The sequence below is a fragment of the Diplotaxodon limnothrissa genome, linkage group LG3 (assembly GCF_057381915.1).
Source record: "Diplotaxodon limnothrissa isolate DT_005_m linkage group LG3, D_limnothrissa_male_GT1.1, whole genome shotgun sequence".
Taxonomy (NCBI): domain Eukaryota; kingdom Metazoa; phylum Chordata; class Actinopteri; order Cichliformes; family Cichlidae; genus Diplotaxodon; species Diplotaxodon limnothrissa.
Window position 1 is genome coordinate 53,572,401 of NC_140598.1, and position 26,933 is coordinate 53,599,333.

General features: G+C 42.3%; 2 protein-coding genes across 4 annotated transcripts; one reads left to right on the forward strand and one right to left on the reverse strand.

Moving 5' to 3' along the window:
- Positions 1-1,770: 1,770 nt before the first annotated feature.
- Positions 1,771-21,185, forward strand: acadvl (acyl-CoA dehydrogenase very long chain). 3 transcript variants are annotated; one of them, XM_085349574.1, is made up of 21 exons: positions 1,771-1,855; positions 2,100-2,187; positions 2,277-2,346; positions 4,795-4,869; positions 5,229-5,301; positions 5,436-5,500; positions 5,603-5,737; positions 5,820-5,964; positions 6,190-6,319; positions 7,073-7,198; positions 7,318-7,516; positions 12,118-12,222; positions 12,529-12,615; positions 12,882-12,944; positions 16,705-16,806; positions 17,128-17,225; positions 18,537-18,609; positions 18,832-18,904; positions 19,073-19,145; positions 19,367-19,442; positions 20,214-21,185. In XM_085349574.1, exons 2-21 carry the CDS (start codon positions 2,114-2,116, stop codon positions 20,349-20,351), a joined length of 1,980 nt encoding a protein of 659 aa, XP_085205700.1. In that variant the 5' UTR covers positions 1,771-1,855; positions 2,100-2,113; the 3' UTR covers positions 20,352-21,185. The 3 variants fall into 3 exon arrangements, with proteins under 3 accessions (XP_085205700.1, XP_085205702.1, XP_085205701.1); XM_085349576.1 differs by having other exon boundaries at positions 4,795-4,863; XM_085349575.1 differs by lacking the exon at positions 1,771-1,855 and adding an exon at positions 1,865-1,972.
- A 2,358-nt stretch (positions 21,186-23,543) lies between these two features.
- On the reverse strand, positions 23,544-26,702 carry LOC146636561 (odorant receptor 131-2). Its single transcript, XM_085349577.1, has 2 exons — positions 25,747-26,702; positions 23,544-23,688 (listed from the first exon to the last, which is right to left on the reverse strand). Exons 1-2 carry the CDS (start codon positions 26,673-26,675, stop codon positions 23,544-23,546), a joined length of 1,074 nt encoding a protein of 357 aa, XP_085205703.1. The 5' UTR covers positions 26,676-26,702.
- Between the last annotated feature and the right edge of the window lie 231 nt (positions 26,703-26,933).

Sequence of the window (26,933 nt, forward strand, 5' to 3'; positions counted from 1 at the left end):
TTGCTTGTGTATTTGAGAATAAATTTGATACATACTTATGGTTCAGAGTTGTTTATTTTAACTAGACACGTGAAGATTTGAATGAAGCTTGTGACCGTGAACTTTATCACATTGACAGACTGCAGTACAGATGCTGCAAAAACTCTAAGGTATGTGGGATTTGAATTTAGCTTAGCATCATGTTTTTAATAGATGTGATAATAGAAACAGAAATTATCATACGAGAGAACCGGTGTTGATACGGGAAAGCTTTATGGTAGAAGTCTTTAGAATTTATTTTAATAATACAGTTAGATCCAAATCAACTAACAGAAAGCAATCAAGTAGCACATTTTAGCAACAAATCAAATACAATTGTGCATTAACACATGTTAGCTGGTTACTACACGTTGACCACACACTTTTCTAGAATAATGTTCAGACCGATTTGTACTTGTGTGTGTGTGTGGGCTGGAATTACACACAAACTGCTATAACCATTTGTAAATCTTACTTTACGCTGATGGATCACATCGTACACGTTTGTCCATGCATACCGGACAGCAGGGGGCGTTCATGCGATGTTCCAACACTGTCGAAAAGTAGTAGAAGAAGAACGTCTGTTGATTGTAATAAAAAATACAGCCGCAGGGGGGGCGTTTTAAAAACGCACTACACTACGCATGTCAGTAATGGTATGCCCCCCGTCCCCAAGAGCACCTCCGTTTCCCTCCCGGACGCTCCGCCCACGTCAAATTTTCTCCTAGTTTGAGGCAGGCTCTGCCTCTTACGTCCACAGGAGACCGCTGTTGTGCACGGTCAGTGTTGCCAACTTTTTTTTTTTTTCTGAAAAGCGACCAGTGACAAATCTGGCGACTTTTCCTGGTGTTATTGGAGACTTATGACGACTTTTTGACGTGAAAGCACGTATCGCTCTTACAGCAGCGGGTGCTGCCGTGGGCACCTCGCCGTCTAAAATAAATCAATGCACTAAAACACATCATTGCAAACTTAGAAATCGGATGTCCTTGGAGAGCCTTAACTCCATCTTGTACATCTCATATATAGACTGAAGCTGTCTGGTGGGGCTTCCTATGAACACCAGCTGCTTGATAAGGTTTTGCAGCTGCACATCAGCTGCATGCTAACTTCCATTAAGTCAAATGCTACAGATGCTGATCCTGCCATAAAAGCTCTCAACCAAAACGAGGATGACCCACTCCTTCTGTGAGCCAGCACGGCCTGTGCGTGTGGAGGGGTGTCTGAAAAAAACAAAAACAAAAAACAATTAGCCTGCATTAGAACCAGACTAGTTCCCATCATTTTTCACATTGCCACTGTTTCTTCTAGTGTGTCTCTTTTTTTTGTCAATTTCGATTGTTAATGTAGTTTGTTACAAACGTTATGGTTACATATGTTTTTCTGTTACTTTTTGTGGACCACAAGGTTTGCAACTACTTAAACACACACACACACACACACACACACACACACACACACACACACACACACACATATATAAAGAGTGCCTATTTCGGGTCAGTTTTGCCGGTCCCAAGCCCTGATAAAGGAGGAAGATTGGAATTGTGACATTAAAAAAGCAATAATCGCTAAAAGAAATTTAATTTGTAGTTTTAAAAATATTCTAAATGCATTAGGGGTGTTTTTTTACTCACTTTGTCTCTCCCAGCGCTGGTTACAATTACATAAACACGACCAATTATGTAAATTAGGCGATGACGTCATCCGCTGACTTTTATGACAGCCAATAGCGATTTCCCTTACTGAGGAGTTGGCAACACTGTGGACGGTTCATTTTTACCGGACTGTTGGCAGCATCTTTGACGGAAGGGACGCGTTCTTCTTACATAGACAGGTGTGTTGCGTACGCTGATCTTTTTGGCCTTTCGTAGAAGGATATGAAGCATTTCCTCAGGCTTTTTGTGCGCGGGCTTAAGCACCGAGCCCAGCTTACAGAACAGACCGACGTTTGGTACAATTGTGTTAGCTAGACGCCGTCAACAGCTAAGCTGACTTGCATGACATATGTCCCTGCTTCGTTATTAATACTAGTTGCGGCAAATGATTGTGTATAACGTCTTCTTCTTCTTATTTTAAAGAACAAAATAAAACCATGCTGCTTCGCAAAGTGAGCCAGTCTTCCGCCCTGTGCAGCACCGTTCTCCGGCTTCCTGCCGTGCTAACCGGGTGAGTAATCATCAGTAATTATTGCTATAGAGACTTTAGAATGAGATGTTTATGTTTTACAAACATATCGTGTCATGTCTGATCTGCAGAGGTCAGCGTCAGGCCGCGGTGGTGTTTGTTGGGCAAAACGGCCGTCTCTACGCAAGCCAGGCAGCCGAGGTGCGTTACGTTATTATATCGTATTTCATTATAATGCATTAAGTACACATTACTCTGTTTAACACGGCAGCTTCACGCTGTGGCTCCACAACATTTGATCGAGACTGTGTCCTTGTTTGGGTAATCGCAGCTTGCGGCTGATAGAACTCCAGCACCCCCTCCCGCTCAAACTGGGGGAAAGTTCACTGTTCACGTGATCCAGGTATTAAAGGTGACACTGCAGTTGCTCAGGCAAGCGTTCACAATAAAAACAATAGGCCGATGATGTCATACGTGGAGTTTCGCCATGATGCTTGCACACCCGACATTACCACAATGTTTTTAACAAAAATGCATAAATTTATCAGCAGTTGTAAAGTCAGTGAGGCGTGTGTGTTGTTACTTTTGTTATTATAATTGTTAATAATGATATTATTTCTTTGTGTATAGTAAAACAAGTCGTAATGATAAATATGTCTAAGCAGTTTTAAAGTCTTGCAGGTCTTCCTCAGATTGACTGTGAACTTTTGGCTTAGCAAAATTGCTATGAAGTAACAAGGAAATATTTTCCACTGTTATCTGCAAATCAGAGTTTTTCCTGCTTTGAAAACAAAAGAGCTATCAACAGAAAATCACCACCACTGAGATAAAAAAATTTTTTTTAGCCTAAAATGTATTTCAAAATAAAGGTTTGGTTTATCATATTGTCAGAAGTGTCAGGAAAATGGACAGTAAGATACCCCAGAGTCATTGCCACAAATTTATCCAACCAGTCCAGTTTATCCTCCCAAGAGGTCAACTTTGATCTGGGATAAACTCTGTGTTTTTGTATTTGCTGAGAGGTCTCATATAGTGCTGGATCCATAAGCATTACATTAAAACAAATATTTCTAAAGTAGATTCTGGGGGAAAACAGGGGCTTTTCTATCCTTTGATTGTTTATCTACTACTTAATTCCTCTGGTGTAATAGAAATGGAGATGTGGAGGTCTTCATCAATAGAAAATCAGTTTGCTGAGTCTTCAGGGCTTATGTTTTAATCATTATTGATGGTGTGAATTAAGGTTGGGCAATTGGACGAATATATCGACGATAGGTTGAGGCTACCGTCATTCATTTTTACAAGGGCGATTAATTTATTTATTTGCTTATGAGTAAGTTTGCATGCCTGAATATATCGCCTATTGTCAATTACTGGACTGACGATTGTCAGCTGGAAAATTTTTACATATCGCCCAACCTTAGTGTGAACCCAGGTCCCTCTTACAGTGTTTGGTCCTTTTGACCAGCACATATAAAGTCTGGGGATGTTGTAGCTAATTCCTTATGACAATACCTATAATTATAATAATGATATTGCCTCTAGTGGTGCTGTTACACAGAGATGTTACTAGTGACTTATGGAGATCATCACTATAAAAAAAATAAGTGGCCACAAAGCTACACCAGCAGACCACCATTAAATATCTTGGCCAGACTTGGAAGTACTGGTGTTAGTGGATACGGAGGACAATGTGGAGGTGCCGGTTGTGTCCATCTGGATTTTCTTCTTATTGAAAACACTTAACCTCTGCCAATGATGCTGCTTCAAATAAAACAGTCAGAAGGTGATCTGGTACCAAGCCAGACCTGACTCCACACTGGCCCCGCATCAGTGGAACAGCTGTGTTTATTAACACGGTTATTAACTTGAAATTGGCAGTGAGTCCTGGTCAACACAGTAATTATTAGCTGGGAACAAAGTTCATACCTATTTTGTTGCTTTAATAAAATAAACATATGTAAATCCTGCTCCAAGGTCGTGCTTTTAACTCATTCACTGCCAGCCATTGGCAGTGAATGAGTTAAACCCATTGACTCATGCACTGCAATTGACGGCTATAGACGTCAATGGCAGTGAATGAGTTAATAAACACGAGCTCACAGGGTGTTGTCTGTATAGTTAAAAGCAGAACTTTATGACAGCCCTGTGATAAATACTTTTATTGTGAGGCGTAATAAATGTTGTCTTTATGAAATTAAAATGCAATTCACTGGAAGTTTTACTGGAGTTAATTATGAATCGGGTACAAAAGGCAGATTTAAAAACATGAACCACATACTCAGCACTCAGCTGAGTGGCTGTACCCTTGGCTTCACCTCTCACCTAGTTGAGATCGGAGCTGGTGTCCCGATTGAAACTGGAAAAACTGTAGCCTGTGTGCTCTTAACATTTAATCACCAAACAGCACTTGACAGCAAACTGTCTCCCTCTGTGTACCTTCATCCTGTTGGCTACATGGTGGTAAACCTTCAGATGTGTTATTCCTTTTACATGAGTCAACCAGACACTGCGTATGGTTAAGCAGTGATTTTGTATGTTTTGTAAGCTTTGTTGCACAGAGAGTTTGTAGCTTCCTCACTTGTTTCCCTTTATTCATTTTAAACATAATTTATATAATTTTGTCCTCTGCTCTGTTTGTGGTTTCAGGCAGTGCTGGAGAAGCCTGCAGCAGTCGGCAGTGACGCTGCCACCAAAGTGGAAAAGAAGACAGCTGCTGCTGCTGTATGTTTACTATCTGCTTTATAAGCAAGTCTTACGTTTATAATGGCCAAAATCTGGTTAAAATCAGTCAGTCTACTTAGTTTATTTTCAAAGTAAAAGGTTTGAATCCTAGGAGCAATAGGGCACATGTTTCTTTAAGAATGGGTCCCTCTTTAAAGCTGATTTCTTTGCTGTTTAAACACAACACACAGAGGCTTTCAGTGTTCTCAATTCACCAGCAGGTGGCAGCATAAATCACAGCAATGCATGTTTGTTAGGCCCTAAGGGCTTTAAGCTTGACCTCTCCTGTAGCTCCATAGAGCCGTTTCAGTGGTGTTTGAGTTAACTTAAATGTTACTGTTTGGTTTATCTTTTCACAGGAATCCAAATCATTTGCTTTCAACATTTTCAAGGGGCAGATCACAACTTCCCAGGTTTTTCCCTTTCCCCAAGGTAAATCCATAAGACGTATTTATGTTCTTACCTGATTTAAAAAAAAAAAAAAAAAAATTAAAGCCAGCTTCTTGCTGGTTGGCTTTGTTAAACTGGAAAGCTGTTGTCAGTGTAATGGTTTGTATGTGCCGCAGTCCTCAATGAGGAGCAGGAGCAGTTCCTTCGAGAGCTCGTGGGGCCATGCAGCAAATTTTTCGAGGTAATTGTAAATCTTATTCTGACCTCACGCTCACTGCTCCTAAACACCCCCAAACCCTCCCCTCACCGATTCCCCCTCCATGTTTCTGCTCCCTGTGGACAGGAGGTAAATGATCCAGCCAAGAACGATGCCTTGGAGAAAGTGGAGGATCACACCATGGAGGGCCTGAAGGAGATGGGTGCCTTTGGTATGCAGGTGCCAGCTGACCTGGGTGGCATTGGCCTCTCAAATACTCAGGTACAGCTTGCTTGACTTAATTATGATATTGACAACATGGCAATGGTTTTAAAAAGTTTAACGGAAATTATCCATCCAACAGTACGCCCGGCTGGTCGAGATCGTTGGCAGTCATGATTTGGGGGTCGGTATTACTTTGGGTGCACACCAGTCTATTGGTTTCAAGGGAATTTTGCTTTTTGGGAATAAAGCTCAGAAGGAAAAATATCTGCCAAAACTCGCCTCAGGTAAGAATACCAGCATCAGCATCTGGATTTCGAGGTAAACTGTAGCTCTGTAGAAGATTGGAGACGTTCTGTCTGTTTATTATTGAAAGCTAAAAAAGCCAGAGTGTTGGAGGGACACACTGTGCTAGAAAAGTCTAACTTCGTGTGAAAGAAAAGCTTAGTAATTTTTGTTGTAAATTTTTGCTTTGACAATGACTCTGTGTGTGTGTGTGTGTGTTACTCCAGGCGAGCACATAGCCGCCTTCTGCCTGACTGAACCAGCCAGCGGTTCTGATGCCGCCTCTATCAAAACCGTTGCCGTCCAGTCGCCCTGCGGAAAGTATTTCACCCTCAATGGAAGCAAGATCTGGATCAGGTGAGGACTCCAAGGAAGTTCTTGGTGAATAGTTTGCTAAAAAATAGTCCGACTTGATGACAAACCTAAAATAGAAAATCGGACAAACCACAGCACAGTCTGCTGAGGAGGGTTCAACGTTCTCTCCATAGTTATTGCCTATGTTTAAGCGCTTTCGATCCCGTTCTTCTGTATATGCTTGAATGGTTTTCAAAATGTTGCTGAGCTGAGACACTTTGCACTACACACAAGTTCTGGTGGTTATAAGACTGTGTACCCTCTGAACAACCACTCGCTTTCTCTCATCAAAGCAATGCACGACCGCAGTGGTTAGTGCAGCTGACACCTGTCTCACTTTCTCTCGCTTGAGTACAACTTCCTGTTACACGAAGACTGGGGAGTACGTGCTACTGTCTGTCATTAATCGTGAGATGCTGTGTGATTGCTTAGAAGCAACAGCTGACTGGCGTCACGCATGAATAAAATATGAATAAGTAGTTTAACCGTCTTATATCTGTGTGTGAGGGAGCTTTGATTTTATTACTTGTAGCATTTAAAAAAAATTGTATTTTATTAGTGTCTAAATCAGTGTTTAGTCCTTTTAAAACTCCTGTTTTTAGAGTTGACGTATTTGAAAAGTAATCTTAAAGTAAAGCTTGACTGTTTGACAGCTGAAGCTTTTTCGTGCTTTCACCACAAGGGGGCAGAATTACACAGTGCATCCAGCGACACACAGTAATGGCCACTCCATTCTAAATAACCTTCTCTCCTCAGCAACGGAGGTTTGGCTGAGATCTTCACTGTATTCGCCAAGACGCCCATGAAGGACCCCAAAACCGGGGAGATGAAGGACAAGATCACGGCGTTCATTGTGGAGAGGAGCTTTGGAGGAGTGACACAGTGAGCGCCCCTTTTCTTAACTTAGCAGACTGTTTGCCACTAAACCCTTTATTTTTGTTGTGGATGAAACTTTTTATTTCTTCCTTCCCATCATCGTAAACCTTACTTCTGTCTCGCAGTGGCCCTCCGGAGAAGAAAATGGGCATCAAGGCTTCCAACACGGCCGAGGTCTACTTTGATAACGTGCGAGTGCCGGCCGAGTGCGTGCTGGGCGAAATCGGAGGCGGATTCAAGGTGGCAATGAACATCCTGAACAACGGCCGCTTTGGCATGGCGGCCGCCCTCTCCGGCACCATGAAGAATGTCATCGCCAAAGCTGTGAGTGAATCCCCTCCAGGCTCCTTAAGTGTAGAAAGGAAGGGAAGTGGGTGAAGCGCACCGGTGGAGCTCTTCTCTCGAAGCCTATGGCTTTTACTTATGGTTTAGTTTCTATATGTGCTGTCAGGTTTCCCACTTGCTGCATTGTTTCTTATCTGTAACCAATATTGTCTGTGTTGCAACTCATTTCGCTTTGCTTTGTTCTTCATTGTGGGTTAGTGGGAAATTCCCCTTCTCTTTGTGGCCTCTTTCTGCTTCTTGCTGCGCTTAAATGTGCTGAAGGCCTCCGTTCGGCTCTGTCTACTGAGAGGATTCAGCTTTTTTTGATTAGTAAAGTAATTAATTTTTTTTTTAACTTAAATTACTTAAAATCAATGTTATGTTTATTAAAACAGTTTGAATTGCTACCAGTAGATGGTCATAAGATTAGAGGACCATAGACACAGTGACAACACACACTGGTTAATGGAGTCCTCTTTTGAAGCCTCGAGCTGACTGTTTTGGGTGTCTCGGCATTTAAAAACTAAATCTTTGAGCGACTGAGAAATCAAGACAATGCAGACTTATTCAGTAGCAACTTGACAGTCACATGCAGTCGTGTCCTGCTTTATTGTCTGCTTTAATATAAATACAAACATAATTGACTAAATGAACATCCTGCTGTGACTCAAAACGAACAGCTGAGAACGTAATGGCTTACTGAAAGCGTTTAATGAGGCCATAGGTCAAGGAAGATGAGGCGCAGTTTCTCATGAACGATGATAAAAGCAGAGTTGAACTATAAATATTTAATGAGACAAACGGAGAACGTAACATCACATTCGCAGAAGGATGTTGAACACATAAATCAATCAAATTGGAATAAATATTTTTTAAAAACATCGTGTGTGGAGATGCAAAGTTTCATTCAGATTGGCCCGCCTGTTAGGGAGGAGATAAGGTAAATGGAGACATACAGTGGGGCAAAAAAGTATTTAGTCAGCCACCGATTGTGCAAGTTCCCCGACTTAAAATGATGACAGAGGTCAGTAATTTGCACCAGAGGTACACTTCAACTGTGAGAGACAGAATGTGAAAAAAAACTCCATGAATTCACATGGTAGGATTTGTAAAGAATTTATTCGTAAATCAGGGTGGAAAATAAGTATTTGGTCAATAACAAAAATACAACTCAATACTTTGTAACATAACCTTTGTTGGCAATAACAGAGGTCAAACGTTTACTATAGGTCTTTACCAGGTTTGCACACACAGTAGCTGGTATTTTGGCCCATTCCTCCATGCAGATCTTCTCGAGAGCAGTGATGTTTTGGGGCTGTCGCCGAGCAACACGGACTTTCAACTCCCGCCACAGATTTTCTATGGGGTTGAGGTCTGGAGACTGGCTAGGCCACTCCAGGACTTTCAAATGCTTCTTACGGAGCCACTCCTTTGTTGCCCGGGCGGTGTGTTTTGGATCATTGTCATGTTGGAAGACCCAGCCTCGTTTCATCTTCAAAGTTCTCACTGATGGAAGGAGGTTTTGGCTCAAAATCTCACGATACATGGCCCCATTTATTCTGTCCTTAACACGGATCAGTCGTCCTGTACCTTGGCAGAAAAACAGCCCCATAGCATGATGTTTCCACCCCCATGCTTCACAGTAGGTATGGTGTTCTTGGGATGCAACTCAGTATTCTTCTTCCTCCAAACACGACGAGTTGAGTTTATACCAAAAAGTTCTACTTTGGTTTCATCTGACCACATGACATTCTCCCAATCCTCTGCTGTATCATCCATGTGCTCTCTGGCAAACTTCAGACGGGCCTGGACATGCACTGGCTTCAGCAGCAGAACACGTCTGGCACTGCGGGATTTGATTCCCTGCCGTTGTAGTGTGTTACTGATGGTGACCTTTGTTACTTTGGTCCCAGCTCTCTGCAGGTCATTCACCAGGTCCCCCCGTGTGGTTCTGGGATCTTTGCTCACCGTTCTCATGATCATTTTGACCCCACGGGATGAGATCTTGCGTGGAGCCCCAGATCGTGGGAGATTATCAGTGGTCTTGTATGTCTTCCATTTTCTGATGATTGCTCCCACAGTTGATTTTTTTCACACCAAGCTGCTTGCCTATTGTAGATTCACTCTTCCCAGTCTGGTGCAGGTCTACAATACTTTTCCTGGTGTCCTTCGAAAGCTCTTTGGTCTTGGCCATGGCGGAGTTTGGAGTCTGACTGTTTGAGGCTGTGGACAGGTGTCTTTTATACAGATGATGAGTTCAAACAGGTGCCATTCATACAGGTAACGAGTGGGGGACAGAAAAGCTTCTTACAGAAGACGTTACAGGTCTGTGAGAGCCAGAGATTTTCCTTGTTTGAGGTGACCAAATACTTATTTTCCACCCTGATTTACGAATAAATTCTTTACAAATCCTACCATGTGAATTCATGGATTTTTTTTCACATTCTGTCTCTCACAGTTGAAGTGTACCTCTGGTGCAAATTACTGACCTCTGTCATCATTTTAAGTGGGGGAACTTGCACAATCGGTGGCTGACTAAATACTTTTTTGCCCCACTGTACATGATCATATTTTTTTGATGGAAAAAAATTTTGTGCAGATGCTGATATAAAAAAACACATTTATCTGGCCAGTAGCTGATGTGGTATTATTACTATTATTAGATCTAGGTAGACTAAAGCATACAGCTGCACATAACTCTTTCACTTGTTTACAATAGGGCTGCCACAAATGATTATTTTGATAGTCGACTAGTCACCGATTTTGCGATTAGTCGACTAATCAGATCATCATCCATTGGACATAAAACTACAGCTTATTGCACCAGCAGCATCTGCTCTTATATAACTATCATTAGCTTACAGCTTTAAGTGTTTAAGGTCTGTGCTAACTAAAAATAAAGACAAGATGATAGTTTATTAAATTTTAATGAAATTTGCAGATTGTTTCGGTGAAGTTTAATAAACTCCTTGCTATCTAAAATATAACAGGACACTGGAGTATATTCTGGAGCATCTCACACTTCTGATAATCAGTTGTCTGCTTGACGTTTATTCAGCTGTGTAAAAACTATAACTTTAAACTCAGCCAAACCGATTTACTCAGGAACAAATAAAATACTAAAAAAGCCAAACAATAACATTAAGTTATCTAAGTGACTTATATATGTTTAACCTGAGTAGCAAAAGACGGCGGTGGGTTTGAAAACGATTTGCTGGGAGTCCGGTGCTCTCACGGACTCTAGTGAGCCTAGCCCCCGGTTAGCTATCGAGCTAGTGGGTAACAGACGTCTCCGAAAACGTCGGCGCACTTTTGAAAATATGTGGTGTCTTGATAAACTGAGCAGATATTTGAAGTTTACACAGCTACATTCTCGCCTGAAAATATGTTAAACGTTTATTTTGTGACCCAGAAAGAATAATAAGAGTAATATTAAAACTAACTAGCTGCCGCCATTGTTGGAAACTGAGCTGGGCTGCGCTATAAATTCTAGTTTCTTCTTCTTCGGAGTTTAACGGCAGCTGGCATCCTTGTACATGCAGTGCTGCCATCTTCTGTTTCAGTCCGTTATTACACTCTTAAATCCTACTACTTATTCCTGCGTCTTTTGGGATCTTACAAAGCTTCAAACAATGCGTCGACTATTAAATTAGTCGTAATCATGACTAGTCAACTAATCGTGGCAGCCCTAGTTTACAACACTTGTCTTTTAACAAGTGCAAAACTGATATGACACAACAGAAAACCACTGTTTACTGACATATCAGCACTGATAATTAGGCGACCGTGGACCTCTTCTTCAGTTGCAAATGTTTCACTACTAGAAAAATCCATTAATATTAAGCCAGTGTGCACATGTACCTCCTGAGAACATGAAGAGAAATTTACTTCAAAGTCAGTGTTACTGCGCTTATAGTAAATGAGATTCACAAATCAGTTTTGCAGCTAAATGGTCTCTACAGTAAGCATATTTTATTGCTGTGACTGAAGGGATTTCTCGCCCGGGGGGGAAAAACGTGGTTGTTTTGTTTGAGCAGTTGCGTCGGCTGGAGAGAAAACTGTGAAAAGTTCATGTGGGGGGAATTCCTGCCCCCTCAGCGTTTTTACTGAGGGAGAATCTCATGCAGAGGAGGCACAGGGAGCCGGTTCTCATGCACTTAGAGAAATGACTTGCTCACATGTTGATAAAGAGAAGTTCATTTTTTCACTGTTTAATGCCATGCAGCCATAAACTGCCTTCAGTGAGCGCTTGCGACCTAATTCAACACTAATCTTAACGTGTGAACTTTTTATTAAAGAAAGCATGGTTCTTTTCAGCTTTGTTGTTTGTTTTCACGTCTCATGGTATTTTGACACATTGCCACCAGTTTTGCACCTCACCACAATACTGATCATGCTTCTTTTTGTGGTGACCGGCAGCTCTGCCAAACTTCCTCTTCTCATACAAAAAAAACCTGCTAGATAGCAACAGCATTTCAGGGCACCAAAAAAAACACTTGCAAAAGCTTGTTTCCTCATATCTTGTGGCTTGAGTCAAATTCTTGACTTAAAATAATGAATTGTGGTCTTATAGCGGCCTGTGCTTTTCCACTTTTCGTCAGGTGGACCATGCAGCCAACAGAACCCAGTTTGGGAACAAGATTCACAACTACGGAGCCATCCAGGAGAAGGTGGCTCACATGACTATGCTGCAGTACGTCGCAGAGGTCAGACAACACAACACGAATCTGTAACGCTACCTCACCTGATGCCGCGCTGAGCCGTGTGGTGCAGGTTCTGAGAAGAACCTTGCTGATTAATGGTTTGCTGTTATCTTGACATCGTGGTTGATTTCCTGTTTTACTGTCAGTCAGCATAATCTGCTTGTCAGCTCACTGGGCTTTATTTAACACAGAGAATGTGCTGAGATGCCTTTTTTTAAATGTGACGAATTCAAATTAAATTCAGTTTTGATTGTCTTTATGAGAAAGGTGTCAAACTCATGGTACCATTACTTCTGTGTGTTTTCTCAGTCCATGGCCTACATGATCAGTGGGAACATGGACAGCGGAGCAACCGACTTCCAGATCGAAGCTGCCATCAGCAAGATATTTGCCTCTGTAAGAAATTTCCACTTCAGTGTTTGTACTGCAAGCCTTTTATTTCAGCTTTTGCAGTAACCAGAAAGCCTTTAAGGATGTTTGGCTTCAATTTTTCTGGCGCTTATTTCATAATCTTCATGAGGTTCCTTTTTCTGTGGAAGACTGAAGGATGGTAAATAGAGGAAGCATATGACTCCTGACTGATGTGAGATGAAATGTGATAGTGTGTTTGGCAGTGCTAAACGTCTTTTACATGTCTGTGTTTCTTTGTGTAATTGAGACAGGAAGCAGCATGGTTTGTGACAGACGAGAGCATTCAGGTTATGGGCGGCATGGGTTTCATGAAGGTGAGTCCTCAGTCCACATCCTGTTAGTTACAAACCAGGTAACACGGGGACAAATCTATTTGACAAAATTTAAAGTTTGTGTTTTTGAAAGCTAGAGTTTAACATCCTGATGAAAGCAGGTGAAACAGTAGATAGAACAGGAATTTCTCGATACTCAGAATTTATACCTTGTGTATAGTCTCTTTTTATATAGCACCAAATCACAACAGCATTCACTTTGTATTGTAAAGTAATAACACTACATTATTGGAATCAAACTTGAACAATCAACCAACCCAATAGGTCTGTGAAGGTTCTCAGTCATGGACCCCCTAACGCCTTAACACCCACTCACATCCAGGGCCATTTGACCTTGGGAAATCACATGATAGGGTGGGGCTAGGTTTCACAATGAGCTCACCTAAAACCTTGGCTGATTGTGACCTACACCCGTTTTCACAACTTGGCTTGTGTGATTAGGTAGAGGATCATTACGGGGTCCATTGTCCCTCTTGGAGTGGACACTCCCACTTAAATTTGAGACTCTCCACCATTTGACCCTAGAACTGAAGAAGGATGAGAGGTCAAACATCTTCAAGCAATTTAAAGAAGTCCAGACGCTTTTCTTTCCGAGCTGCTTAGACAACCAACCCACTATAAGCAAGCAGTTGGTAACAGTGGGAAAGAAAAACTCCCTTTTAACAGGAAGAAGGCTCCAGCAGAAGCCGGCTCAGGGAGGGGCGGCCATCTGTTGCCACTGTTGTTGCTCTGTCTCCTGACCTTCCTGTCAGTTTTTCATTATTTTATCCCAAAAGGGTAAAAATAAATATTTTTTTAAAAAACCCTAATGATGGGGCTTGATGTGGTGTCAGTGTAAGGTTTCACAGAAGACGTGATTGCTCATTAGCCTGCAGAAATGGAAGTATGTCCGTTTAAGAGTAATCGCTGTTCTTATCCCATTCACAGTTAGTGGTTACAAGTAGCTGAACAGTTCATTGTCAGGCCAACGCTGTTGGATGACTTTAGCTATTTGCTGCTGTACTAGTTCACATTGTTCACACGGATGTTCACATTGTTTACACAAACATTAGGCAGTAGGTAATGGATAATAGGCATTGATTTGGAAATAACTTGAGCTTATTATATAATATTGTACTATTCAGTGTATTTCTAATTAGGCAGCTGTAAGCATTTAAAAGAGGGATGTGGTGGCCGCAATAAAGGGAATTGAAAATATCAACATTCGGACGTTTGCCTTGTACTGCGATGCAATGTTTTTCTGCTGCTGAAAAACAACATGTTATGAAGGTGTAGATGTTAATTAATATTAACAATAATTCACTGTCCAAACCTAAAATCAATCAGGTCAAAAAAAGCTTTAATTTTCAGATTTTTAAATATTAACAGATTTTTTTGAGACAATATTTTATATTATTTCATTTTTAATCTGAAAAGTGTTACAAAGGGGATGAAATATATATGGTCTAGTACACCTCATACCCCCCTTTAGACTCACCCCTGCTTGCTTCAGTTATCGCATTAATGTACAGCTGCCTTCAGTAAGTTGCATAATTCAAACGTGCTGTTTGACCAAGTGAACAGTTCATCTGCAGATTTTAATGCAGCCTTACTTCTGGGGGCTTACTGCAGATTTTTCTCTTTGTAAAACAAGCGGCGGTGGATGGAGCACCTACAAAGTTTACTTTTCTTCACGTCAGAGTTTGTTGATCAGGTGGTTTGATTAAGGACTCCAGGTTTTAATGGTGATTACAGGAACAGCACTGTTTTCTTTCGTTCAATCTGAGATCACTGTTTCGGTAATGGCTCCGCCTCTTCGCTCTTTGCGGTGTGTAAACAGACACCGGCTCCGCGTTAAAACTCTTTGACGATGAAAGCCAAGTTTTAACATGACCCCTAAAAAGTAGATGTTTCTAAAGACATTGCTTTTTTTGTGTTTGTTTGTTTTGTTTTGTGCAGCCACAAATACAAAGGCTCCTACAACATGTAGGGGAGCTGTAACCATCAGCACTGGGAATGTGTGTAGATTGTTTTTGGATGTATGCTGACTGTGGTCACGTGCGCAGTTTCCAGATAGTTGCGCTCATCTTTTGGCTTCGCTTCTGTTTGGTTTTTGTTTTATCTCAAACACGGCTGTCAGTAAACGTTGGCGAGCCTTTGACAGGTGTGACAAGCACTCAAACAAGGATGCGCCTAAAGGATCCGCATTTCCTTGTTTTATGCGCTGGAAGATAAAATCGTTTTCCCGCTCTGTTTACTGTGTGTTTCTGTCCACGAACGCTTCAGTTTTTGTTGTGATGATGATGGTGATGGTGGGCTAATGGCCTCTATCTGTTTAGAGTTTTAAACAGAAGTAATGATGTAATCGGGCAACAGATCTTTGTTCTTATCCATTAAAGATGCACAGGTGTGGCTAAGACTTCTCAGAAGCCTTTGCACTGTATAGTGGCAGGTGCTTGCCTTGCTGTTGCGGTATTGAGTCATGTAGTTGCAACAGGCGAGTCGGCATACACACACAGAAAATACTGAGACCACATTCGAGTGAAAAAAAAGATATCAAGCAAGAAGTTCACTAGAATAGACTGGAAACAACCAGCTGAAGATACGGGGGCGTGGTGGAGCTGTGTAAACAGTTTTGTGCTGCTTAAAATAAACCAGACAGTGCAGAAGAGAGAAAAAAAAAAGCTTGCTGCTTTGGTTTGATTTTTAGTTCAGTGGAAAGCGTGCTCAGTCATGGAGGACAATGTACTATGACTTTTAAAAAACAAAAAGTTTAGTTCAGCCACTGTAAACAATGATTTACACTCTGAGTACTTGTATTGTTGAGTTACGATTGGATTGGTCTGATGTAAAGCTGCTTAAAATAATTCCACTTCCTTTGTGTTACGTGCCAGTTGATAGTGGAATTAGTTGCGCAGCAGCGGGGGGGACGAATGCAGCAGGCTTTTAGCGGTTCTGCTCGCTCTGTGCGTTTTGACTCAGGGTTTCACTTCAGCAAGGAAACCAAGTCAAATGTGTGCTGGTGTACATTTTCATTTCTGTGCCACTTAAAATATGCACACTTTCCACATACAGAATTCAGAAGCGGTGCAAAAGCCTCTATTCCTCTTTAACGGTGCATTTTCATTACCTTATTTCAGGGCGTTAAATGGACGTGAGATGGGAAAGAATTAAGTGCTAACCTTGGAAAATGTACAATATTTGCATTCCTTCTGTCTTATTAGGGCTTTTAGTTACTTAGTTATTTTTATTATTACTTTTTAATAATTCAAGTATTTAGTAGATTTTGCATTTTAGAACAACAAATGCAAAAATGCATCAACCAAAAACAAGAAGCAAACAAACAAAAAAACAAAACAAAAACAGTGAGGTCTTAACATCTGTTGCATTAAGTCAGGTATACATGTAGGTGCAAAAGTTGTCCCACTGTTCAACTGCAGCTTCCGCCACATGATGTAACTTTCCCAACATCTTTTCGCAAGCAGCGTTCCCAATCATTCTTTCTTTCCACATTTTAAGCGTTGGCATATGGGAGTCCTTCCAGGGTTCCAAAATGATACGGGCACATGTTACAAGTGCAGTATTTAACACTCTAAACTGGTGTTTATTTAATTGTGGCACCTCTCCTTTGTCTCCTAGTAGACATAATTTAGGTGATCTGGGCAAATTACACTTAGTTACTTTTTATTTTTGGTGCTTTATTGAGGTGGAGCTGAAAAGCAATGGAGCCCATCATGTTCTTTATTTGTGTTTGTTTCTGCAGGACGCTGGAATAGAGAGAGTGATGAGGGATTTGAGAATTTTCAGAATCTTTGAGGGTACAAACGACATCCTGAGGCTCTTTGTGGCTCTGAATGGCTTCCAGGTAACACAGAAATTTCCTCTGTGTGTGTGTGTGTGTGTGCGCGTGTGCGTGTGCGTGCTTTGTGAAAGTACAGAGGAAGTGGATTCTGCTTGCTGTATAAAATGCTGAAATTCTGTGATAAGAAGCAACTTCCTCTACACATTTCACATTTGAGTTCTGTATCACATCCACGTTTTCTGCACTTCGCTTTTCCTCACTTTCTATCAGGAAGTATTCTTAACATGTTGCATATGACTACAGATTGAGCAATCCAGATAAACCCTGACTCCTCCTGACTACGTTTAGCCCTTTGCTCAGCAGCTTGCATGTGCTTCCCTGCAGAATGCTGGAAACCAGCTGAAGAGCCTGCAGAAGGCCCTGAAGAGCCCCATCAGCAACGCCGGCGTGCTCGCAGGAGAAATCACCAAGAGAGCCAAAAGGTTGGTTTAGCTTCTGCAACACTGTTTTTCCTTTCTGTATGTCTGGAAGGCAGTGGGTGTGCGATCAGGGGTCGCCCCTTGCAAAAAATAGAACGTGACCTGAAGAAGTGATACAGGCTGATGTCGACAGAGACAGCAGTTATGCCATCAGATTAATGGAAATGGAGGCATTTTTTATGCACTCTTTCTCTTTCTGAGAAAAGCAGTGATGTGAAAATGATTTTCTTACACTTGTGTACTCGCAAGTGCAAGAAAATCACGTGCTGCACACATACACACAGGAGGCAGAAAAGTGTGGCTTCCTCCTCTCTTTGTGTTAATTTGATTAAGACTTCCTTTTAACCGTTTACTTACCGCTGTCAGAGGCTGTGTGAGTGCTTTTGTAGCTCAGGCATACAGGCTCATATAACTGCGGTGCAGATCATTTATCCTCTCTACTCCGCCTGCCCAATTCTAGGAGACACTGAAAGCTGCTTGCACGTCAGGGTCTGTAGTCTTGCTTTTATAGCAACAGTAGCACACAAAGGTGTTGTGTGGTGCTGCATTGCGCTGGTTGTGCAATTAATACAATGAACGGCTAAAAACAAACAGTCGACCACTGAACGCATCATAGAGAGACTTTTAGACGCAATGATAGCATTTATAGCATAAACTTGTCATAACCTCTGTATAGAGCCTCAGCTGCAGGTTTCAGTCAGTTTGACCAGCTGTTTGGCTTATTTTTGTTCTGTATTTAATTTAAACATGGTTAACTGTGCAGCTTCCCACACACTGTATATAAAAGATGGTCTTAGCCATCGTGACTTCACCATTTGGGAATTTTGGGACTTTGTCGCTGGCTTTTCCAACCAGACATTGACAATGCATGACTGCATTTTACTCGCGAAAACTGGAGTACAAACTTCTTTGATAGGCTGTATGTCAGACAGCATATTATTATTATTATTATTATTATTATTATTATTATTATTATTATTATTATTATTATTATTATTATTAACTGGACAAATTAATTTTTATAGCAGATTTAAAATGACAGAGTTGACCAAAGTGTCAGCGTGCCAGCACAGGTGCTGTCACACACCTAGCTTTTTATTTTTAGCTTTCAAAAAACATCCATGTGCACTGCATCATGGGAGTCTTTGAGGGCTGGCCTTTAGACTGAGCAAGTTTTGGCTTAAATCTGGAGCCTCGAGGTTGCTTTTTGGGATCAACAGATCCATCGTAGACTCGGACGGACGGCTGAACGATGCTGTCGGTGTTGCTGAGAATGACTTTTTGTTGTGTAACGCGGTCCTCTCTTCTTTACAGGAAGGCAGGTTTGAGCACAGGTCTGACGCTGCAGGGGACGGTGCATCCTGAGCTGGCACACAGCGGAGAACTGGTGTGTTATTTTTCTTATTATTTGTATCGATCAACTGTTATTTATGAGACAAACCCATCTAAGGGGCTGGCCCAGGCTGGATGAATGGGTGCCTGGCACTTTTAAGAGGACGCTTTGTTTACTAATGGAACATTTCCTCCTGCGTTGCCTTCATTTTCTGCTTTCTGCTACAGTCTGCGTGTTTCCTAACGCTCTGCACTTTTTGTTGTTTCTGCTTTCCAGACAGTCAAAGCCATTGAGCAGTTTGGAGGAGTTATCGAGGAGCTGCTGATCAAACATGGCAAGAAGATCATCGGTGAGAGAGTGTGTGTGTGTGACTGCGGGTGTTTCAGCTCACCTGGAAGATTTGAACTTGACTATATTATGAGTTATTTCTGACAGTTTAGAAATGACATCTTTGCATTTTATTAACAATTGTTATTTTTTTCTAACTTATCTAAACTTGTGTGCTTTCATTTTTCAGATGAACAGTTTATTCTCAAGAGAGTCGCAGACTGCGCCATTGACATCTACGCCATGGTGGTCGTCCTGTCAAGGTATGCAAAAGTGCAAACAACAGATTTAAGTCTTCGTTCTTTTTTTTTTTTTTTTTCCACTAACCACACCATCCTTTCTATCTGTCCCCGTTGCGCTCTTTCTGCACGCTCCCACCCACCTTCTAAACTAAGGTCTTCTTTTATTCCACAAACAAACTCCTACGCAGCCCAAACCGACCTTTCTTGTGAACGTCTTTTTTTTTCTCGGCCTCTTTCTGCAGGGCGTCGCGAGCTCTGAGTGAAGGCCACACATCAGCTCAGCATGAGAAGTTGCTGTGTGAGACCTGGTGTACCGAGGTAAGATCCTCCGCAGAGCCAGACACAAACACGTGCTGCTATGTAAGGAGGATGTTCGGTGTTTTTAATGACCTGAACCGTGGCTAGCACTCTTAGGTAGTGTCACTGTGGTAAGTAGTGGGATACATGATTAAAGAGAGGAGCTAGTTTGGCCTGGCGTCATTTTACACAGCAGTGAAGACACAAGTTTTAAATATAAACCAGAAGCACTGGGAGAGCGCAAACCAAGGCGCTCACTCTCTGAGCAATATTTCCCTTTAAGGGAGTAATACTGTATTTGTATATAAACATTATAGGTATTCAATGTTAAGTAACTGGACTAAAAATAAAGCTCTATAAAACATTATTATCACTTTGACCTTCAGAGGAATCTGTTGACCTTCAAGGTGAGATCTGACAGGAAATTTTAAATCTTTATACAGGGTTATATTAACAATACACACCACATTGGTCATAATTATAGTTTCTATGTTGTAACGCTTTTTGTCAGTTTGTGACTAATAGGTCATTGAGTTGACTTTGGATACCTTGGTGGATGTAAGCCAAGGTCTAAAGGAGCATTAGCACGACCCCGCGCTACACTCCTACAAAGTTTAATCAGAATTCAGTCAAATGTTTTGACCTGTCTTGTTTACAGACAGAATGGCACTGTGAATAAAAACATAAGCTCTCCTTGGCTGAGGAAATAAGTCCATACTTTACCTCTGTGGTGTTCTGATGCCATCGCGATCAGTTTGATACCATCGCTCTCCTTCTCTCTCCGTCCCCCAGGCTCACGACAGGGTCACGCACGAGATCAAGTCTCTCCACTCCAGCGAGTCCAGAAAGCTCTTCAGCAACATGCGGGCCATCTCTGCAGCAGTCGTGGAGAACGGAGGAGTGGTTGCTGCTCACCCCCTGGGTTTCTAAACGCCCTCGCTCTTTCTGCGTTTCGTCAGTCTTCTCAACATCTCGTCCTCCCGGACTTTTTTGCCATTAATCCTCTGACACACATCGGTGCCCTTTTTTAATTTATGAGATGCATTTACAGCCTCAGAAACTGGTTTTGGTTTTGGTGTCTTTTTTAATCCCACTGTTTTTTCCTGTCATTTATTTATGACATTGTGACTCAAGGCATCTAAATTTTGAGCTGCACTTTTGTTCTGTGAGAAATAAAAATGTCATGCGAGTTGGAAACGTCACAGTTCTACATTTGTCTAAAGTGTGAAGGGGGCTTTGAAATGCACCCTTTCCTTTGTATCCAAGCCTTCATGATGTAAACCCTCAGTGTTTAATCTGTTAATACATTAATTTATGCTCTTTTGGTTCTTGGTAATTAACCATAAATACAACGATATCAATGCAACTTTAAGTCAGGGAGCCAGTTAACAGGAAACTGATGTGTCTTTAAAGGACAGATTTTTACACTTGGTGTTTAAATGCAGAGAACAGCGTGATGTTTGTTCTTAACGCCTTTCTGCATGTTCAGTTTGCTCGTTGATCAACAGACACACAAATATCAAGACTGTAAAACCTTTTTGCCTTAGAAACCGGCTCGAACACACAAAGCTTTCCTAACAATACTTCACTGTGTGCTCTTTACTGTCATCAGCCACCTGGAACTGCAGTGAATGTAACATCGTCTGTGTACCATGTTTAAGTTTTCTGTCATTTATTTCTCTACCGTAGCGAACGTGTAACAAAGTGGGAGTCTGTATAGGCTGTAACTATACTGCTTTTTCCTGCCAATAAAGTTCATTTTCTCCAGACTGTCTCGCCCTCTTTGTGATTTTCAGCACGTACAGCAACACTGACTTTTAGTGGCACTTAAAAAGAAATAAAAAATCCCATCACTGCAATATTTTTACCCATCTTGCCGCCAAACGAGCTTCCTATTTCTGTTGTATTCATAACAAACTTTGCTAATTCAGTTTCACTTCTGCAGTTCGGCTCTTCAAGGGCAGGTGCCTTACAGGAAAGCCAGTATTTGCTTTTATGTCAGGAGTCGTCTGCCGGTGTGTATACAAGTGAAGTGCAAACAGATGAACCCCTTCCTGTCTTTACACAGGCATACGCACACGAGATGACAAGCGTTACTTATGTGGGTGAGAGTCTAAAGAACTTAATGCGAAAGGTGCCGATGCTGTAGAAGGCCTGCGGTTGTTGTTGCTGAGAATTCCCCAGGCATGTGTCTGTCCTCCTGGTTGAAAACCGTTTCTCAAGCTCAGCAGTAGCTGAGAAGCAAACCCAGCATCCCTGTATGATTTCCTTTTTTTTTATGCGGAAACATTCGAACCAAGATCAAAACAAAATTCGATTTGGTGTTTTTAAAAAAACAAACAAGCAAAAAACACCAGTCTCACTTTAAAAATCGAATCTTCTAAAATAATAATGCACTGGTGTCGAGCATTAACCAATGAGTGTAAGGAGAATTACGTCACTCTTAGAGGTGTTACGAGATGTGGTTAGCTCAGGAAATGGGGGCTCAAACCACCAGCTTTTTTTTAAAGCTTACTTACTGGTCATATTTCTCCAATAACAGAAGAATCAAGTGTAAAGTGGTTTAGCATCTCATCACTGCAGCTTTTTTGACCGAGGCCTGTAGCTTTCTCAGTTTTTAAATCAATATATGGACATGCGTGAACCCCCCTACCCACCCTGTTGTGTTTGGCTCATCATCCACCATCATCATCACCTCATTCAGAGCAGGGGAACGTGGCTTTAGGTCCTCACTATGTGCAGAGAAACGGATTTTTAGCATCTTTTTTAACAAACGATTTCCTGTCAATCATTTAATGGCATCTTATAATGTTAGGCTGTAAGAAAGCTCTGGTTTGCTGTGCGGAGTAACAAGCAGCGGCGTTATGTCAAACGCTCAAAACAACCCACATTATCTAACCTGGTGACAATGTTTTTAAAACTAAGTGATATTTATACTTGGACAACAGATAAATTATAACCCAGCTCGCACTTGTACCAATACGGTCAGAGGTCAGGTGATCATTGTTTGCAGATTTCACTCATGTGTGACCTTGTGTGTAACAGCCGTGCTGGTCAGTGCACGAGTTTAAACAGGTGTGTAAAAACAAAAACCCGTGTGAGTGAGGGGATGAACTGGCTCCTTAAATGGAAATCGGTCTGAGATCAAATATAGTCTGTGTCTTATGTTAAAAGCACATTTTTAATGCTGAAACCCGAAGTTGTATTTTTGTTATTTAGCTCTGTATTTAATCACGTTTATAGGCAAAGCTGTCCGCCTCCTTGTCAGCCGTAGTTAGTGTACCTGGTATGTGTTCATGTAACCGGCAGACTAATTATTACACGCGCTCAGTTAGATATGACACAGACTCTAATAGTGAATAACTTTGTGTGAATTCTCTGAGGTAAGTCTTTTCCACATGTAGACTAGCTTGCACACTAATAACATGTATATTTTGGTAGCATTGTGTTTAGAGTAGGCAGGATATTGGACGACCAACAAACAGGAAATGGTCAAAGGCAGATTTGAAACCGGGCCCCAGTGAAAGACATTGTGGCCTGTGAGTCACCTACGCAAACCAGTGAACTAAATCCACGGCCACACGTCTGCCCTTCCACAGACAGACAGTGTCTGTGTCATGTTTCTCGTTTATGGGCTATGATTGCTTGCATTATCATTGCGCAGTGTCTATGGCCTCACAGTGCTGGAATTAGCGCATCAACACCATTTAACTCACATTTCTTTTTTTAATGTCAACAATATTAATAATATATAAACAACATTCATCAGACCACATATTTAAGAAACTCGCGTATTCCAGTCATTAAGATCCCAAATGTCTCCATCAGCCTGGAGGTCAGGGAGCTTAAGTCGGGACCAGCCAGGACAGGGAACGGTCCCTCCGACCACTGCGCAGCTCTGCTGTTAATCAGCATGTGGTTCACCAGGAAAAGGCAGAAAAGGTCAAAAATAGACCCAAGTATAAACATGCTGATGTTCCATCTTGCTGCTGCTGCATGACTGTAACATTCCCATATCAGGATGAAGCCTCACGGACTGATGTGATGGCGTAAAGGGCCCTTCCTAGCTGAGAACATGTTCCTGTTACAAATAAAATCCCAATGAAGACCGGCTTTTTCCCTTCAGGCGTCCTCCGCGTTGCCTTGACATGAGCTCTGGTCATGTGAGAAACTCCTGACTGCTACCGGCTGAGTTTCCTCTTGCGGGACTTCAGGGACTTGCGAGACTTCCAGGGAAATGATGGTCTGAGCCGTCATCGTTCTCTCCCTGAAGGGCAAAAAAGAGCAAAGAGAACAAATAAGCTCATTTGCCTCCTTTCTGAGGCGTCGTGGTGGCTGGCATTTCCAAATCACTGAAAAGGAAAGTCATTAATATTCACGAAGCCGCACTTTCATCTTGAAATCACACACCAACTGTCCACAGCGATCCCTCATTGAGTCACGGTGTAGTAATAGCAGTTGTAGTGATGGAGAACCTGAAGCAAATGAGCTTTGTTTTACACGTTTATCTCAAAATTAGTCACCCGTCTACAGAAAGTTCCCTTTTTGACTGTTTCTAATATGTGAACATTAATTTGCATTGTTTTACATACATGGCACACTCAGTTTTACAGAGAACTGCAGTGCATGGACATTACCAGACGATAGGGTGAATCACGCAAACACTCCTGCCGTAAACAAACTCAGTGAAATCCTGTCTCGGTTTACTGGATTTTACAGTCAGCGTCCTATTTATTGACTAAAAGGCAAAAACAATGTAAAGTATATTCTGGGATGAGCTGTGACGGGATTGCCCCCCTCGTCTTCTGGACATCTACTTTCAAATCAAACTATTGTCACATAAAATCTGACAACAACAAGTTTTTGTCTTTATGTTTTTCCCCTTTCTACTTAGTTGCTCCATGTTAAGGATTTCTACATTCATTGATTGGTAAACTGAGCTCAAAGCCGTCCAAACGCCATTTGTTCACACTGAGAAGCTGTGAGCTCAGTGAAGGTGAATTGTGCGACTGCAATAGTAATCTTTACCCATTTGCCAGTGTACCTTTACTGCTGTAAATATTATAACTAGATCACAGTCTGATTAGCGGATTAGATAGCTGTGTGACTAATTAAAGGTAAAGATCAGACTAAACCAGTGGAGGAACTTGTGTGATGATGCCTCACAGCAACAAGGTTCTGGGTTTTTAGCCTCCAGAATGGCTTTGTGTGTGCACTTGGCATGTTGTCCCAGTGGCCTATGTGGTTTCTGAGTGCTCCATCCATAGTCCAAAGACGTGCACGTTAGGTTATCCGTTGGTTCTAATTTAGCCCTACAGGTTAGAACTGTGCCCTACTGTGTCCGTGTCAACCCTGTGATGGGCCAGCGACAGCAGCAATAGGCTCGAGTCACCCACTGTGGTTAAACGGTTAAGAAAGAGGGAGGGTGAAGTAACATGAGTCATGCAACTGCTTGTTGCACAACATCTTTAAGCAATTAATATCTAACATCTGTGGTCCTGCTTTTAGATGAAGCTGACTTTGAAAAATACTGAGCACACCTTTGGTAATTTTGTGGTGACCCTTATCACTGCGTAAAGGAAAACAGAGGGGCAACTTGTTGCCAGGTGAATGTCAGAAGATCACACTGCCTGACGCAATGATCGGGATATTAAAGCAGGACTGTAGAGCATCGACCTTAAAAGATGAAGGCACGTTTGAAAGTTCAGTGGTGCACTGTGACCCAGGGAATGGTGCAGTGATCACAAGAGTTAGACATTAGACTAAAAGTCTAATTACTTTGTTGGACTATTGTGGAGGTTTTGCAGGCGGTTCTGCGTTCAGGAGGTTCCGTGTGGAGTTTGCATGTTATCTCGGTGGCTGCGTGGGCTCTCTCTGGGTATTCCTACCATGTTAGCTTAACGTGCTGTAGTGTGACTGTGGGCGTGCACGGTTAGTATGTCTCTCTGTGAACCCTGCATCTAGACCTGCGGCAGCTGGGATAACGACCCTGAACTGAATGAGTGGATCCATGCACCTGTCCACTTTGTGGAGAGGGTCACTTGAAAACAACACACATTATTGAACATTATTCTATGTCTGTCCTAAAGGACATTTCTTTCTATCGCTTTTATCAAAACACTTAAATTAAATGAGGGGTTATTATTATTATTTTTTAGAACTTTTTTAGAAGCCGTTTTTATGATGGTCTTTTCCCCTTTAATTAGTCACTTGTCTGTATATCATCTATAGACGCAGACAGAAAAGTAGAAACTGATGGAATATTGCAATTTTGACCATTAAGGGGTTGTAAATACATTTAATGAATGGATGAGCCCGGACATACCTCGTTCTGTAGGGCACATGAGACCAGTTAGCACGCACAGTCCAGCCCAGGACACTCTTCAGATATCGGGAACAGCAGGGGAACCTGCGACTCAACTGCTCCAGAAGTTCCTCTTTACGCAAACCGTAAACAACTGGCGCAACGCACTGGGCCAGACTGAAGAAAGCAAAAATGACAACGGCGGACAGCTCCTTGGTCTCCCGCTGAATAAACTCCCGCTTGTAGAGAATTGAAAGCACGAAGTTCACAAAGTTGGGGAGCAGGTAGACAGCGAGCTGGGAACCGTGAAGGGCGATCGTTCTGCATCCTGCCCGATTTCTGCGATTGAGGACCCCGAGCCGCCGTCCCTCCATGAGTATCCTCACGTAGCTGTAGAGAATGATCAGCGTGCACAGCCCTATAAAGAGCACCTTCTGTAGTTCGCCTTTCTTCAGTTGCTCCCGGCCGCACTCGCCCCGATCAGGCGCACCACTGTCTTTAAAAAGCAAACTGAGGGGGATCACCAGCGCCACCATCCAGGTAAACACTCCAAGGAGCCAGGGCCAGTGGCCCTTATTGCACACAGAGCTGTAGCGCATCGGGTGGCACACGGCGCAGAAGCGGTCCAGAGCCATCGCGGTGAGCGTCAGGAGGATGTTGGACGCGCTGCTGATCAAAATGGTAATCATTGCCATGCACGCAGAGCGGGACAGCCGCGTGTCCAGGTGGATCTGGTAGTAGAACACACTGCTCATGCCCAGGTGAACCAGCGCGGACACCAGCAGGTGGAAAATGAGCACGAAGCGGGCGTGACGCCGGAGCCGCTCCTCGCGCAAGATAGTCCAGTTGATGATGAGGTTGAAGAAAAGCAGCACGGAGAAAGAAACCGTGGACACGTAAAAGCGTACGCAGGTGTAGTCGCTGACCTCCGTGGTGTTGTTCCGTGACATTATTCTTCATCGGGGTTTGGGTGGATTTACAAGATAATGACGGAGGCAGCGGTGGAGCTGATGGGGAAGACAGTTTGTCCGCCGCATGTTCCTCTCTGTCTGCTGCTCTGTCACTGCAGACCCAGACATCCGCTCTCTCTCTCTCTCCCTCTCTCTCTCTCTCTCTCTCTGTCATAGGCAGGCCTACTTGTGTCACGTGTCTGTATGAGGTCTTATGGTAAACAATAAATTCTCTATAGGTGTTGCGACTTTCATCTG

Coding starts and splice junctions, on each gene's coding strand:
- acadvl (XM_085349574.1), top strand. CDS start 2,114: ATGCTGCTTCGCAAAGTGAGCCAGTCTTCCGCCCTGTGCAGCACCGTT. Junction 4,870..5,228: donor AGAAGACAGCTGCTGCTGCT/GTATGTTTACTA, acceptor ATCTTTTCACAG/GAATCCAAATCATTTGCTTT. Junction 17,226..18,536: donor ATCACCAAGAGAGCCAAAAG/GTTGGTTTAGCT, acceptor TCTTCTTTACAG/GAAGGCAGGTTTGAGCACAG.
- LOC146636561 (XM_085349577.1), bottom strand. CDS start 26,675: ATGTCACGGAACAACACCACGGAGGTCAGCGACTACACCTGCGTACGC. Junction 23,689..25,746: donor CATGTGCCCTACAGAACGAG/GTATGTCCGGGC, acceptor TTTGCCCTTCAG/GGAGAGAACGATGACGGCTC.